Below are 16,973 nucleotides of genomic sequence, written 5' to 3' on the forward strand. Positions count from 1 at the left end.
AATAGTTTTCTTTTTATTAAAAAAAAAAAAAAAAAAAATTTTATACTGTGCTCAATGCAAGAGAAACAAACCAGTTGCAATATTTGGTTGAATTCAAAATTCATCACTGCTTACCTCCCCTTTAATATCTCCAGAAGCAACAGCTCATCAATGGCTGATAAATAGGTACTTGTACAATATAATCAAGACATTAAACAAATGAAAATATCGAAAAAAAGGTTATATTGCATGTATCCGTTATGGAACGAAGTTCTCCAAAAAAAAAATTTCACTTAATTTCATCAAGTAGTTTTTATTTTTTTTATTTTTTTGTTTTTTTTTTTTTTACAGTGAAAAAACAATTTGTTATGATACTGAGCAAAATGTTTGATTTTTTGGAAGAAAAGCTAGAATTAAAGATGGGGATGGAGTATCGACGCTTTACACAGAGTTATCTCCCCATGGCATGTTCAGCAAATTTGATAATGGCTGACTTCAATGTGCTCTCATAAGAATGTGTTTTTCTGCTGTAAAAAAAAACAACAAAAAAAAAAACAATGCTCGATTATATTTAAATGAAATTTTCCAAAACGGATATGTACAATATAACCTTTTTTCGATATTTTCATTTTTGAATGCCTTGACTAAACTGTACAAGTACTGATAAAAATTTTATAATTTGAGTTTCTTTAAAAAACTACTTGATCAATTTTGATGATTTTTGGATTATAACTTCATGCCATGACAAGCAGGTACACCATAAAGGTTTTTCTTTATTTTTATTTTCCTAAATAAGTGCAAGTTAGAATAAGCAACAAGAAAGTGACTCTTAAATTGCAATGAAAGCAGTTAATTGTTAAAAAAAACAAAAGAAAACAAAAGAAAAAACAAACAATAAAAATGGTGTTGATATTGAAAAACAAAATTCATAACATTTATTACTCGTGAAAAACGAACATTGTGAAATAAATACCTTCGTGAAGAAGGAAAGTCTCAAGCAACTGTTTACAAATGAATAATTAATTTCTGCATGATAAATTTGATTGGCTGGAAATAAGTAGTGCATCACCTTATTCAATTTTTTTCACCGGTTTTGCCTTGACTTCAAGTTCTGTGACCAGTTTATCCCAGAGAACAAACTGCTTGGACAATAAAGTTATCTGAAGAAATAAATTAAGGAAAACTAATAATAATACACGCATTATTATTATTAGGTTGGTGCAAAAATAATGTCGTTTTTATATATTTAGTTGAACGTCAAAACATTTTTTGCACCAACCTAATACAAGTGTAATTTATTATGCCATATTAAATGTTTGACCTAGAAAACGTTGACGTTAGTTTCAACCATCTGCAAGTGTTTTTAAAGGGTTAATTTTATCCGTTCTCAATTTTGTGTCTCTTTGGTATAGAGGTAACGTGTCAGGCATTATTTTTTTGCCTTAGCCTCGATGCTCCAGGTTCGAGCCTGTCTTCCTACCTAAACCTTTTTTCCTCTTTTACACCATTTTTTTCCCTTTTTTTTTTACATTTGTTCACGGTTTTGCTTTGTTTTGGTTTTTCCAATTTTTTATAACATCATATTTTTTTTTATAATATTAAAACAGCCCCCCCCCTCCTACATACACACCTCCAGACACCCGGGCAACGCCGGGTACCCCCCCCCCCCCCGCTAGTAATCAATAAATGAGGAGAGTAGAAAATGGACTCGAGTTGACTTTTAGAAGCCTCATAACTCTTCTTTCCCTTATTCCTCACATTCCATAAATAATGTTTCTGATAAAAGGGGAAGAATTGCTGTTTTATGAGTTGGAATCTACCTAGCACTCGATATTTGCTAGTTTCTGGCCTTGAATAAGTATTGCTTTTAACTTTCAGGAAAGAGAGAAAGAGCAGTCAGTTTGACTGTGCATGAATTCTCATAATAAAGGATACAATGCTATTATAACTGCTCAACAGTTTGCTCACATTCTCTGTCAACCGGGCAGCTTCATCCTAAAAATAAAAAGACAAAAATAATGTATTAAAAAAATTAAAAACTTTTTTTTCTAATAAACAAAATATATACGTAAGATGTAAGTAATAGCTCTGTGTAAAGTGATGAGTGGTTAAGTAGTTAACAACATGGACTGACAATCTGGGAGTGCCAAATTCAAATTGAGTTTGTGTCACAGGAAATACTTTCACTTAAGGATGTTGGCAACCTTCACAGTCGCTCCCATAAGTACTCAACATATTTCTAGAAAGAATTCTGACTAGAAAGATATTGATAAAACGAATGCTGACAATAATCATCCAATTCATACAAAATAAATGGATGATGCTTGACAACAATAGTGACGGTGGTTTAGTAGTTAACAACACTGACTACATGAAGGTTGCCAACATCTCGAAGTGAAAGTATTTTCTGTGACACAAACTTGGTGGACTAAGTTCGAATCCAGTTTGCTCCACAGAAACATTTTTATTTATGAATGTTGGCAACCTCCATATAGCCCAGATTCATTTGAAATGAATGAATGTGTGATGTTCAACGACAATAGCTGGGGCAGGCGGGTTTTGCTTTAGTAATTATGAGAAATTTTTAAAGATAAGAAAAATGCATTAAAAGAAAAACATTTTTTTTAAAATAGTACGTTCTTTCCTATGTTCATGATTCCATCTCGTTCCTTTTGTTGATCTGATAAAAAGCAAACAAAAAAAAACTCTTAATTTTAAGTCTTAATCATAATTAGGGATACGAGAACAGATTATTCTTATCATTGTTTTGACTCTCAAATATATATCTGACACAGTTAATCAACCAAGAACCACATCACTGTATAAAAACATAAGATACCAACAGATACACACTTCAGAGTCAAAATAATGAAAATAATATGCTGTTGTCCTAGCCCAAATCATAATTAAGTTTTTTTCTTATTAAACTGACGTTTTACTATTTACAACTAGATTAGGAAAACTTTTGAATATGAAATTCCTCAATATATATAAAAAAACAAAAAAAACTGAAGAAATATTTTCATAATATTGTATATTATAAAGATTTTTCTTTATGGCAGAAAGAAAATATTGTACACCAAAAATCATGTAAATTGCACAAGTGGCTTGATTTTTATAAAGAAAATCATTTTTAAGCGAATTTTAATTTTTCCAATGTTTCCCCAGCCTCCGTATGTTAAAAAGGGCTTTCTAAATTCTTGAAAAACTTTGAATTATTTAGTATTATGTCCCTTGTCTTGCAAAATTGTGTTGAGAGATTAATTATTGTATTATCATAAAAGTTTTTTTTTTAAAACAAAAACCATATTTTCTTCCTGTCACCATTATCTTACAGCATTTTTTTTGATATAGCACGCTTTGTTCTATGATCACAATTTCATATAGTGTTTGTTTATTTGATGAACGCAAAAAAAAAAATAAATAAATAAAAATAAAATACTTTTTAATAAATTCACAAATAAACAAGCAATATCGAAGATTATAAATATTAATGTAAAGTTAAAATATTTTGTTAGGTTTAAGATGCAAGTTTCATTTACAGCCAAAAATCAGGGAACACAAAAAAAATAAAATAGATAAAAAATCCAACAACAGACTGACTTGTTGCTTCAAATGAACTTGACTCAGTGCTTGCATCTTCTGATGGCTAGAAGCAGCAGCTGCAAGAAAAGACAGAAACATAAATCATTCAAATATTTGAAAAAAATAAATAAAAAAATTCAGTTTCTAATCTAATGATTAATGAATCAATTAAATTTCTAAAATATTTAAATAACTAAAATACAACACAAAATGTATAAATCAATTAATGTTTTATGATGGTGATTCAAGTAATCCTGAACAAAAAGCAGAAATTTTAAAGCTTCTATAAAAATAGTTTAAGAGACAAAGCAATAGATGATCAATGTTGGCAATTTTCTAGGCTCAATTCATTTGGCTAGCATATGTAACTGAATACAAGATATCACCCTAAAAACTAACATCACAGACAAATTTATGATTCAAAAAGTTTCCAAGTTATAGCCAAATATTAATTCCAATTGATTTATGATTGACAAAATACAAGAATAAAATTATATTTATTTTAAGGAGGAAAGGAGATAAGATCCTCTAAATTAGAGGTCAAGATTGTTATGAAAAAACAAAGGTGTTTGTGTTAGATTGGTGATCTTTTAAACCAATGCATTTCAGATGAAAACATTATGTACTAACCTGCCATGTCAAAATTAGTATAAATTACAAAAAGTATGAAAAATGATCCAGTAGATGTGCTAGATGTATTTTTAACAAAAAAAAAAAAAAAAAAAAAATCACCTATAATTACGTTCTGAGATTTTCTGTTTGAAAATGGCAGACTTTTAAGAGTTATCTTTTTTCTTTTTTTACACAGTGGTCACCACTTATCAAGGCCCGGAAGCCACTCAGGGATAAGGGCTATTGCAAGTACATTACGTTAGTGTGGAGATTTGATGAAGTGTTTACTTAAGAGGACGGTTCATTAGGAATTTGTTAACGTTGGACTTGAACACATCCAAGTTGTAGTCAGGTGGGAAGCAGGCAGACGGAACTCTTTGTCATACTGAATTGGTCGCACAACTCTTCCACATTAACAAATACAATAAAATTCAATAATTCAAGTTTTACTTGTAAATATTTTTCTACTGGATCATTTTTTTTGGAATTTATACTAATTCTGACATGACACGTAAGTACGTAATAATGTTTTCACCTGAAATGTGTAGGTTTAAAAGGTCACCAATCTACACAAACAACAAAATAAAAACAGTGGCAGTTTCCAATTTGGATTAGTCGTCAGCAAGAACAGTATTGGAGTATTCAGACTACTGAAAACAAAGACGAAGGGTTACAGGAACATGTCCTGACAAAAAATCATTTGGAAATTGTAATTTACTAAAGACCAAGCTTCTATCTTTACATCATCAATGCTCTGATGCCCAGCTGTCATCAATTGAAATGAATGGCTCTCGTCTTGAGGAGGCTTCATGTTTTGACAAGCTTCTGGGCTTGACCTTTACTCCCGATCTGAAATGGAACACTTATATCAAATCCATTGCCAAGGTCGCTGTAAAAATGGTAGGATCCTTCTACTGCTCCAGTAGAAATCTCACTCCTGATGCAATTCTCTACCTATATAAAAGCCAGGTATGGCCAACGATGGAGTACTGTAGCCACATCTGGGCAGGAGCTGTGGGAAAGAGGTTGCAGGGAAAAGAAAACAGCATCCCCCACTAAGCTACAAAGTCTATTTTTTACTCTGTCAAGGCAGGCTAAGCTGCTTCTAGCAGCTCCTGCCCAGATGTGGCAACAATACTCCATCCTTGGATGTACTTGGCTTTTATATTGATAGAGAATTGCATCAGCAGTGAGATATCTACTGAAGCGGTAAAAAGATCCCACCATTCTTCCAGCGACTTTGGTAACAAATTTGATGTACGTGTTCCATTTCATATCAGGAGTAAAGGTCAAGCCCAGAAGCTTGTCAAAACATGAAGCTTCTCCAAGACGAGAGTCCTCAATTTCAATTGATATCAGATGGCGATCAGAGCGTTGATAATGTAAAGATAGGAGCTTGGTTTTAGATGCATTAAAAGTAACCAGCCACCTCTTCCTCATTGCACCACGCGCTCAAGATCAGAGGAGAGAGAATCAAAGAGAACATTGTCATTTACGGCCATTAATGTGTTGCCATAGATGGTAGTGTCGTCAGCATAAATGTCAACGAATAATCTAAGTATGTGTTTTGGGAGATCATTGATGTAGATCAAGAAGAGAGTTGGGCCAGGATTGACCCCTGAGGGACTCCAGCATTAATACGGTGAGCTTCTGATTTCTGCCCATCAACCACTACTCTTATGAACCTATTAGAGAGAAACAATTTAATAATTGAGAAGACATTTCCAGCTATACCGTAGCCGGAAATCTTGTGAAGTAGGCCTTTATACTATACCCTATCAAGGGCTTTTGATATGTCAAGCGCAATTGCCCTAGAAAGGAAGCCTTTGTTGAGAGATTCACTAATCCTATAAGATAAAACCGTTAGCATATCTGCTGTAGATCTAGCGGAACAGAAACCATATTGCATGTCACTAAAAAGGTTATTTCTGCTGAGGTGGTCGACTACTTCCTTATTTAATATTGACTCCAGTAACTTACTTTATGATGCACAGGAGACTTATTAGCCCGTACTGAGAGGGAGGTGATCTATCACCTGAATTTTTAAATACAGGGCATACTGATGAGGTTTTCCAGAGTGTTGGGAAACAATTCTCCTTAAGACAACGCTTAAACACTTGTCATCAACATATTCAACGACTCTTTATTTCTAATCCATTTAATTCTTTTGTCAGGAAAGATGGTGGTGGGGGGGGGGTAATAACGCAGTCTTTTTTCTTCTGTATCACATTTTTGGAAAGAAACTCTGTTCAAGGAAATTGCATTTCATGTGAGACACATGCACATATGCAAATGCCAAGCTGTGTGCAACGAAAAAGACTATGAAAAGGACAGAGGATATTTGAGAAGACAATCACGTTAGACGCGGGTGACGTCACGGCTGTCATGAGAAGTCATGTGTGGCAGAATTAGGAAGTAAATATTACAAAAAAAAAAAAAAAAAAAAAAAGGATTCAAGTTACTACTTGCCCTATGTTCCTTGTGTTGTAGATTGCATACAATGTGTGGATCTTGCAACGTTACAGAAAAACACGAACGTTTTCTTCAGCTGTATTAGGAAGAAGCGTTCTTGCTGTGAAGGTTTTATAAGGAGGAAGCCAAAATAGTGATTCAGGCATCTTCCATGGAAATAATTATGAAATAGAGAAATGCTAGCAACATTTCTTCTATAAGAAAAAGGATGTAGAGAATAGAAGTGCTTATTCTCACTAGATTGCCAAGTCGATTTTATACGATTTTGTTAAGATAAGAGAAACGTGCTCGAAGCAGTACCTCCACAGATGTGGCAGCAGTACTCTATCTTAAAGAGTTAGATATATCCTAAGATGGAGTACTGCTCCACATTGAGGGAGGTGCTGCTGAAAGCACTTTTCACTTGCGTTAACAGAGTTCAAAATTGAATGATTGATTATTCGTATTATTTGGAATCTTCAAACTACTATTCTCATCTTGAGTGTCATTTTCACATTTTGGTCAATGTAACCTCCAACCTTCTTCAGTTGTATCTTCTTGAACTCTGGAATCTTTCTAAGGACTCATGCTACAGTAGTTAGAGTACTTGGAAAAATCAATTGTAAAATTCTCCTGAAGGTTCAATGCTCAGTGTGGGCATTCAGAAAATATAATTGCAAATTACTTAGGATATCTATCCAGTCATAGCTGTTGCGTGCTACTCTTGTGAAGTAAATAAACGATTTCGGTCAAAATTCCGTCAAAATTACCAAATTCGGCAGAAACATTCCAGATTTTGACAAGATACACCTAAAGAAGTTTGGAAGTTACATTGACCAAAACATTATGAAAATGACACTCAAAATGAGAACAGTAGTCCGAAAAGTCCGAATAATGTGAATAACCAATCCTCATCTCAAAAATTAAAAAATGTGAATGATTGAGATGTTGTAGTTAATTTATCTGTCATCTGGCACAGTGATTGGTTTTCTAAATTCATAAAGATACAACTTCATACAAGATTTTGTGAAAAAATTGAGAATCAGTCAAACAGACAGTGAGAAAATCCAGTTCTTTTAACTTAACATTAGTGACTGTTAAATTCATTAAAAGATTTGCATATCAGAAAACAACTATTTAGTTTAGAGTAAAACTCTAATATCAAAATGTTCCAATATTTTATCATGCCTTTCTTATGTAAAAAAAAAAAAAAAATAGATCAAAAGACTGAACAGAAAAACAGAAAACAAAAATAATAATCAGAATTGAAAAGATCAAAAAGAAGAAATGTTCAAGTTGAAAAAGAAGCATTCAAATTACCAATGCAATTTTGTTTTTCAAAAATTGACATTAACAAAAAAAAAAATAATCCATAAATATAGATTTTTTTTTCTACACGAATATAGTTTAATTAATTTTGATAACTCATGCATTTTTAACAGTTTATTTGGTTATTTCCAGTTTTAAATTTTTAGATTGATGATAAAAAGATTCTGAAATTTGACGGGCATTCCAAAGGTAATGCTTCCTATTTTTTTTTTTTATAATTGCATCGCTTTTTGTTTTATAATCAGAATGTCAGAAAAATCATTTCATTTTATTTTTTTTTTTACATGAGAAAAATTAAGAGTATAAAATCAAAAATTTATATACAATCCGATTCTAATTGGAAACAAAACAATCTATTTCTGGAGAGATTTTATATTCATCCATTTTGTTTTCATTATCAAAATGAAAAAACTTACCAGTGTTATCAGTTCCCAAAACGTTGTTGCCTAGACCGACAGCATTATAAAAAGGTTCACAAATATAAAATATCTTCAGCCATGAACCCAAGTCATGGCAAGAGTGAACTTGCTACTCCAAAAACCGACTGTTTATCAATTGAAAAAACAATCTAATATTCAATGACAAAAGTAGGATAGAATTTTTAGCGCACTCACAGTATAGATGGTCTTCAATATTCTGAATGTAAACTGATTGAATGCGATATTATGATCGTGTTGAAAATTTTTCCTTTTGATATCTTGTTTATATCTGAAGCTCAGTCATAATTCAATGAATTACAATAGCCGTCTGTGATCTATGTAGTAGAATGTAACTTGTATAAATCTTTGCCTAGAATCTACAATGAGACATAAATGACGATTGGTGTGGGTCAAGAAAATTTGGGATTTTTAAAGAAAACTAATGAATATCCAATCAGTAATAACCTGCTTATTAATTTTATTACTGTACACTATGTGAATCTAACTTAAAAAGAAATCACCATTAATCACAATCCTTTCTTTAATTATTTGGTACAATTAAACTTCAGTCTATGTCTAGTTTGTCCACCAAATTTCAGTCAAGAGTGTCCTACAATCTTTATTGAATTGCTTCTTAGTGATATGTGAGAACACTTTGGTAATCAGGAGAAAGTGTGACTTTGAACGAGCTTGAAACTAACTGGACCTTATATCCCCTCCTCCCCTCATTTTTCATCTTTAAGTTTTGATAAACAATTTTCTACACTATCCCTAAAATGTAGAGAGCTATAACAGCCTAAATAAGGGCAGTACCATAAAGGAACATGTCAGAGTTATTGAAAATTTTGCATGCCATATCTAGATGTGTTTATTGAATAGCAATAAAACAAAGCTTCCAAATTTCTTTTTAGATGAGAATTGATAATTTGCATATTTGGATTACTGCTTTCATCTTGACTGTTGGATTTACAACATTTCAGCTCAGGTGACCCCCAAACTTCTTCAGGTGTTTCTTGTCGAACTCAGAAATCTTTCTGTCCAACACGGGAATTTGCACAGAATTTCTAACAGCACTTTATTCAATTCATGGGGGTAGCATCCTGTTAGCCATGACCAAGTTATTCACAATTGTACTCAGAGTATTTCCTGCACCGAGGATTGAACCTTCAACCTCCAGAAGAGCGTCACTTACAACTGAATTTTGCCTAATACGTTATCCATTACGATACAGGTCCTTGTGGAGAAGTTCAACAAGAAACATCTGAAGAAGATCAGAGATTACATCAGCTGAAACCTTTATGAGAATAAAACTCAAGAGAAGAGAGCAGTAGTCCTTATAATCTAAATAATACAAAAAAAAAAAAACTGTTGGATATTCATGGTTGAAACTTGGTGGCCAAATCAAGCACACCACATATAGTTGGATTGCAGAGAGTATTGTGAATTTTATTAATGATTCTATGGGTGGCATTTAAATGAAAATTCAAATTATTTAGAAATGATATGAAAAATTGTTTAGAGATGTTAGCAAAAACTTCAAACACTCTTATCAATTAATACTAGTAAAACAAACATTGAAAGCAAAGACATAAAAATATAAAGAAAGTATTAAATGTGTTTAATTAAAAGCAATATTTTATAATAATACGTTAAAATTTAGTGAAACAATTGAAACAAAACGAAAACTGATTCTTGTTAATCTTAATTATGAAATCATACAACATCGTTAACATGGGAAAAAAGATTACATTGTTAGATGATAAATTAAGATCTTCTAAAAGAATAAGTCACCAAATTATGATAAGATGAGTACTAAACAATAGCAAATTTGTACATGGGGGAAATGTATGTATACAAAATATATCAGAAGAAATTTTAAAACTATTAAAAATCACACAATTATATACAAGGGAGAATAACAATTATATGAAATGCATTTACTTTTAAAGCAGCTTTAAATACATTTATGGACTTTAGCACACATTAAGCAAAAAACACAAAGAGGAAGCTGTATATAGATAATGTACAGCATGGTGCATAAATATAAGTATTTAATAAAGTTAGAACACAAATGTCTGCACTTATAAAAAGAACTGTGTTGAATGAAGTTGTTGTATATTTAAACAATGCATAGTTATATATGTACTCAGATATGTTTAAGAGTTACTTTATTTTTAGTTGGGGATCATTTTCCCTTTTCCAATATTATTTCCCTAGATGTCATTAAGGTGTAACATTATATATTAGTCTTGGAAGTTCCTTAAAACCTTTAAAACTATAAAAAAAATAAAAATGAATTAAAACAAAAAAGATAAAAAGAAAAAGTCCATCGTTGGAATATTATTTTGTCAGTAAGTCAATCAATCTCAATCAATTGCTGAATAGTTTGACTTACATGAACAAACAATAGGAATCATCAGTTGTTTAACATGAAACATTGTTTTGGGGATTTAATATATTTAAAATAAATATATATATATATATATATATTTGTTGTTTTTTTTTTAAACGATAAATACGGTTAAATAGTGACCTCACCTCAAAGCTCATTTTTTTTAATTTACTTAGAAAGTCGCCCATAATTTATTTTGACGTATATAACATTTTTATTCATTTTTTTATTATTTTTAAAACAGTAATCTACGTACATGTGTGTTTCAAGGTAACTACCTCTCATCAGCGTAGCTTGACTATTTCTAGGAATCGAACTCCGGAAACATGGTCTGGAGTTTGATTCCTAGAAACAGTCAAGCTACGCTGATGAGAGATAGTTATACCTTGAAACACATGTGTACGTAGATTACTGTTTTAAAAATAATAATAATAATAATATATATATATATATATATATATATATATATATATATATTAAAAAAATTCAATTACACAGTGCAGCAAATTTTGGGTAAAAAAAAAAGTACATGCCACATAAGACCTGTTTCGGTGTAAACAAAATATTCTGACACTTAATCTGACCATTATTTCCTTAGATTCGGTTTTCATGTACTATAAATCATTTTATTATTGGTTGTGAATGAAAAACACAAAATTGTCAATTTAAACATTTGTTCTCTTAACTCATGTGTTTAATATCATCCTCCCTTCTTATATTCCAGTAGTAAAACGCAACATGCGGCCGCAGCCAAGATTGAACTCACTACACAAGTTTATAGCGTAATTCAAATCTTGTCCGTAGCTGAATACTTGATACTTCACCAGGGCTATCAAGGGTATTTTTTATCGTGACGCCATCACTAAATGGGTTACCTACCACGGCTTAAGAGAGGCCCATCTACCCTTGAGAAAAGGAAAGACTGCGGTAGTTTACCAACCTGGTATTTTACCTCACAGTACATATAGCGCCTCGCCTTCTCAGATGAATACCCATCTGGTAGTGGCCAGTAGTAGTCTGCCAACATGCCAGGGTTCTATTTTCCTTTAAAATGTTTTGCCATCACTAAAATATCCTGATGGGATGCCTCATGTTCATCACTCCCATCATTAAGATTATCCACAAAATTTTCAAAAGTGACAATTTTGAAAAAAAAAAAAAAATTTGTAACTAATTCGACAAAAAGAAAGCTAGAAATGGATTTTCCATGCCATTGTGCATATAAAAATGGCCACAAATGTTCTGTACTTTTTTTGGAGTGTCGCACAGTGTTATCGATTAACACATCTTCCAGTGCTTATAACTCATCACAGAGAAAAAAAAATGCAATATCTATTTCTTTCTATACTAATGAGTATATTAAGGCTAAAAGCTATTCAAGATTAAGGATTAATAAAATGGATGGATTGTCAGTTAAATGATGACGAGTATTATGAGGAAACTAAAAGAGATGCATGAAATTAACAAAATTTGATCACCCATGGAGATAGGACAGTTTATATCAAGTATTTGTTGACGGCCCTGTTGCAGTCACTAAGAAAGCAGCCACATATCAACATGTTCTACATTCTCAAAAAAATTTTGGCCAATATAATTTAGAAGATTATTAATGAAAACTAGGAAGAAGGTTGGACACAGAATAGGTCCTTGAAGCATGCCGGCGTTGATGCTATGCACTTTAGACTTCTGCCGAGCAACAACTACTTTTATAAACCTATCGTAGAGAAAAGAATTAATGATTGTGAAACTGTTGACATATCTTCCATAGTTCATAAAATTGTGAAGCGACTCTTTGTGCCAAACCCTATTAAAGGCCTTTCCTATGTCAAGACCTATTGCCCTAGAAACAAAGACCTATCAAGAGACTTACTGATTTTAGACGATATTACAGTCAACATATCAGCATTTAAACTTGCAGGATGAAATCCATATTACTTGCGTATTCAAGTTCTGTCAGCTGGTAAAATTACTTTCACTAATGCTTTTATCTATAAAAGTATGTGTAAATAGATTATATCAAATCCAAATAGATTCCAAAACTACAACATTCAGATCTTATTTTTATAATCATAAAAGAAAAAGTTTAACTTAAATAATAAAAAAAAGAGGAAGTTTATTATCTTAAATAATAAAATGGTACACATCAGTTTTCTAAGAAATAAAATACAAAAATATGCAACTGAAACCAAAAAGAATTATATATATAAAAAAAAGAAGTTATCCAAAAAAATAATAAAGTTGGAGGGAATTTGCAAAATAAATGAGTTGAAAACTTGTATATACTTCATTTTTTTTTGTGTGTGTGTGTGTGTGTGTGTGAATTTCAAAAATACACAATTCAAACTAAACAAGCTTTAATGTTTTATCAAATATATTTAAAACATTAAATATGAAAACAGTTATTCTTTTGTTACAGCTGTAATGCGATGTCATAAAGCTTGTTCTGCATCAGGAATATTAAAGTAAACAAAAGCTTTAGTTTATTAACGGTTCAGTACAAGCTGATATCAACGAGTATAAAGCTTTAAAGTATACAGCAGTTTAGCTAAGCAGTACTAAGCTTTTATGTTTTTTTGTTTGTTTGTTTTTTACAATTGATCTTTATATTTTTATTGCATTAAATAATAAGCTTTTCATCATTCAATGAATTTTCTTTTGTTTTAATTTTATTTAGCAAGTTCTCAGAAATCATGGGGTTCTCTTCTGGGGTTTTACTTAATGTACAAACAAATATACATGTTTCAACTTTGTTTTATCAACTAAATAACACTGTATTTTTCCTGGTCGAGAATTATTTTCATTTTGGGGAAAGAAAACCAAATAATCTGAACCAATTATAGTTTAAAACCTTTTCAGAGATGACTGTAAGAATTCCTGGAAGTCAGGTTAGAAATTAAGTTAATTTCTAACCTGAGTTAGGTTAGAAATCATTTGTATACATGGTGTATATTCTGTTATGCATTTGAGATGAAAGTAGAAGTGAAAACAGATATGAAATTTGCATGGCAAACAGAAGCACAGAATATCAAAAAGCAAAAAGACAAAGTTACATTTGTTTTAGAGATATTTTACAAAGGGAATTTACAGCTATTTACTCTAAAAGCAATTTCACAAATTTGCTGTATGCTTAGTGTATACATATATTAATCTGTGAGTTCAAAAAGGATATGTACACACCACAGAGAACTGATATTTGCAAAATGAGTCTTGAGGTAATCACATGCAATCATTAGGAAAAATTCCTTTCATGCTGAGAGAGTCAGTGTAAATAAAATCACAAAGTTGCAGCGGAGATGAAGGGTGTTTTTATTTTTATTTTTTAACTTACATGAAAAAAATGGTGTTCCTAGACATGCAAAGAAAAAACTTAATGAAAGAAACATGAAACATGAAAAAAAAAAAAAAAAAACAACTGAAAACAACAAAAAAAATCGAAACAAAATTACATCTGAAAAATTAAATTATTTTCTTGGAAATTATTTGTTATTGGATTGAAATTTTCTGTCAAGACATTTTTGTAAATATGAATAATAATAACAAAAAAAAAACAAAGAAATCTTTTCAAATTGACTTTGTTATATTTATGACATTGACTGGGGGAAAAATTAGAAAGAAAAAATTTGTAAAGCTAATATTAAAACAGAAAAGAATACACATCACATTAATGGCATTGAAAATTGAGTCAAAGTTCATTTTGATGAACCAGCAAGGGAGATAACTGATAATAATCAAAACATTTTGGTTCTTCTTTGTTATTTTAGTGAAATTTGAAATATTGAATTTCAAGTGAAACCAATGATATCTACTGAAGTGTCATGTCACAGTAATGAACATATCCAAAAATAACAAATGAGGTAGAAAATGAATTATTAATGAAAACAGTTTTCGAAGACAATTAGCGAAAATTGAGTTTGCAAAAAAAAAAAAAGTTTGAATTGTAACAAAAGGGGGGGGTGACTATTTTCTGAAAACTGAAAATCTTTGGTCAATTTAGCAAAACTTAATTTTTGCTAATTTTGAAAACTTTTCATTAATAATTAATTTTCGACTTTATCGTTTTTCGTGATTTTTGGATATGTTCATTACTGCAACATGACAATTCAATAGATACCATTGGTTTTACTTGCAATTCAATATTTCATTTTCGAATTTTGCTACAATAACGAAGAACCAAATTTTAACAAAAACTTAAATTGAAAAAATTCTTGAATCTGCACTTAAATTCTTTAAAATTAAACGAAAAACAGTTCATTAATTTTTTTTTAATTTACAACCTCAAAATTTTGTAAAAATTATGCCAAAAGATTTTATTAAATTAAAAAAAAAAAAGTGCAATGATATACCAAGTTAACCTTTAATTTGACATCCAAGATAAAAAAATTTCTATATATACTTAAGTATATCCAAATAGCATATCAATGATTGTTTTAGCACAATAATAATTTAGGTGTTCATTTTTTTAAGGTTCATCACCATTACAAATCTACATACATACATATCAAATATCAGAACCCTTTGAGTTCTAGATATGAAATAACGTGTACACTCCATATAAAAACAAAACTGAAAAATTCTATATGATGCACATACCCATGATGAAACAAAAATATCATATTTCAAAATCATGTAAATCGATCAAGTAGTTTTTATTTAAAAAAAAAAAAATTACAAGTAACTGAAGAGACTGTTTTTAAAATGGCAGACAAGACAAAGTCAAGAAACAAGAGGAGATAATCAACAATAATTCAAATTCGCGAGGTTTATGTTCTAATGCCTACAAATTCCAATTAAATGATTTAAAAAAATAAAACCGCTTGATCAACTTACATGATTTTTGGAATACAGTATTCTTATTTCATTACGAATTTGTATATCATACAGATTTTTCTTTTTTTTGTTCAATATAGGGGGATTTTAGATAAGAATTGAAACTATGAGCATAATTAAGGTTGATTAAAACCTGCAACAATTTGAGATTAAACCCGTGATTTTTTACGATGGCATAATTTGTCTAAATATCAACAAGTATATGGATAATGTACAGGGTGGAACAATAAACTTGTTGCTTCAGAAAAGACAACATGATTCCATTTCCGTTTTATGAAAACTGATTTTTTTTTTTTTTTTTGTTGCAGACCATCTACTAGCTGGCCAGTTGTGTACAAATCCCAACAGCAGTAAGAGCCTTTTATCATGTCTGAAAGCGACATAATGTTCAACGAACAAGATTGGAGATGCGCCGCTGTATAACTTATGCTCTCTACCGATCCAAGTTATGACAACAGGACCATTGCCAGCACCCTCAAAATGCAAATCCGGATGGTTCAATGCTGGAAGGACATGCCCAGGGTGATGAAAACAAAGTTTCCGACCATGGTTATAGTCTTTGATGTGGTTTCAAGTAAGGGCCACATCATGCCACCTCACATCTTCAAAGTTTGCTTGAAAGTCAACACCAAAGTGTATCTGGATGTGCTAAAGAGTGTGGTGATCCCCTGGTGCAAACACCTGACCGCTGACAGACCTGAGTGTGGCAGCAAGACTTGACACCGGCCCACAAGTCCAAAATGACCCAGGCTTGGCTTCAAAAGGAGGGCTACAACTTTGTACCTACTCTCACTGCCTCCCCTCCTTCCTTGACCTGAACACGCTGGACTACTTCGTTTGGTCATACATCAAGAATATCACCACCATGACCTCCCACAACATCAAAGCCAGCCTGATCGCTGCTATCCGCCAAGCTCTGGCTGGTGCTGGTGGAAAATACATGCTCCCTGTTTCAAACCTGTATTGAAGCAGTGATTGAGGCTGAAGGCGGCTACATTGAATAGATGTCAGCTCTAGTACATAATCAACTTACCTGAATTGATTTTTTCAATAAAAGTTTTAAAATAAAGCTGTAGTATTGTTTTTTTTATAGGGAAACACTTCTCGTTCTGCCCTGTACTTTTCAAAATTATAGGCACTTCTTCGTTATAATAGCAAAATTCAAAAGTTAAAATATTGAATTTCAAGTGAAACCAATGGCATCTACTTACTTGTTGTGTCACAGTAATGAACATATTCAAAAATTATGGAAAAATGATTAAGTAGAAAATTAATTATTAACGAATACAGTTCTTGGAGACAATTAGCAAAAATTGTGTTTTGCTAAGATTTTCAAAGTTTTTAGAAAATATTTACTTCCCTTGTTCCAAATTGAACTC

General features: G+C 31.3%; 1 protein-coding gene across 6 annotated transcripts in view; it reads right to left on the reverse strand.

Moving 5' to 3' along the window:
- Positions 1–880: 880 nt before the first annotated feature.
- LOC145267060 (dynactin subunit 3-like) overlaps positions 881–16,973 on the reverse strand; it is a 56,496-nt gene continuing 40,403 nt past the window's right edge. For 3 of the 6 annotated variants that reach the window (XM_080123051.1, XM_080123024.1, XM_080123017.1), the window contains 4 exons: positions 14,096–14,113; positions 3,583–3,641; positions 1,915–1,974; positions 881–1,139 (listed from right to left, as the gene is read on the reverse strand). In XM_080123051.1, coding sequence (XP_079979177.1) covers positions 1,050–1,139; positions 1,915–1,974; positions 3,583–3,641; positions 14,096–14,113 — 227 coding nt within the window. In that variant the 3' untranslated portion in view covers positions 881–1,049. The remainder of the gene's footprint in view (positions 1,140–1,914; positions 1,975–3,582; positions 3,642–14,095; positions 14,114–16,973) is intronic. The other 3 variants (XM_080123059.1, XM_080123041.1, XM_080123033.1) reach the window with 1 other exon arrangement.

This window comes from Euprymna scolopes, chromosome 4 (assembly GCF_053919585.1).
Source record: "Euprymna scolopes isolate OS-2025 chromosome 4, ASM5391958v1, whole genome shotgun sequence".
NCBI classification, from domain to species: domain Eukaryota; kingdom Metazoa; phylum Mollusca; class Cephalopoda; order Sepiida; family Sepiolidae; genus Euprymna; species Euprymna scolopes.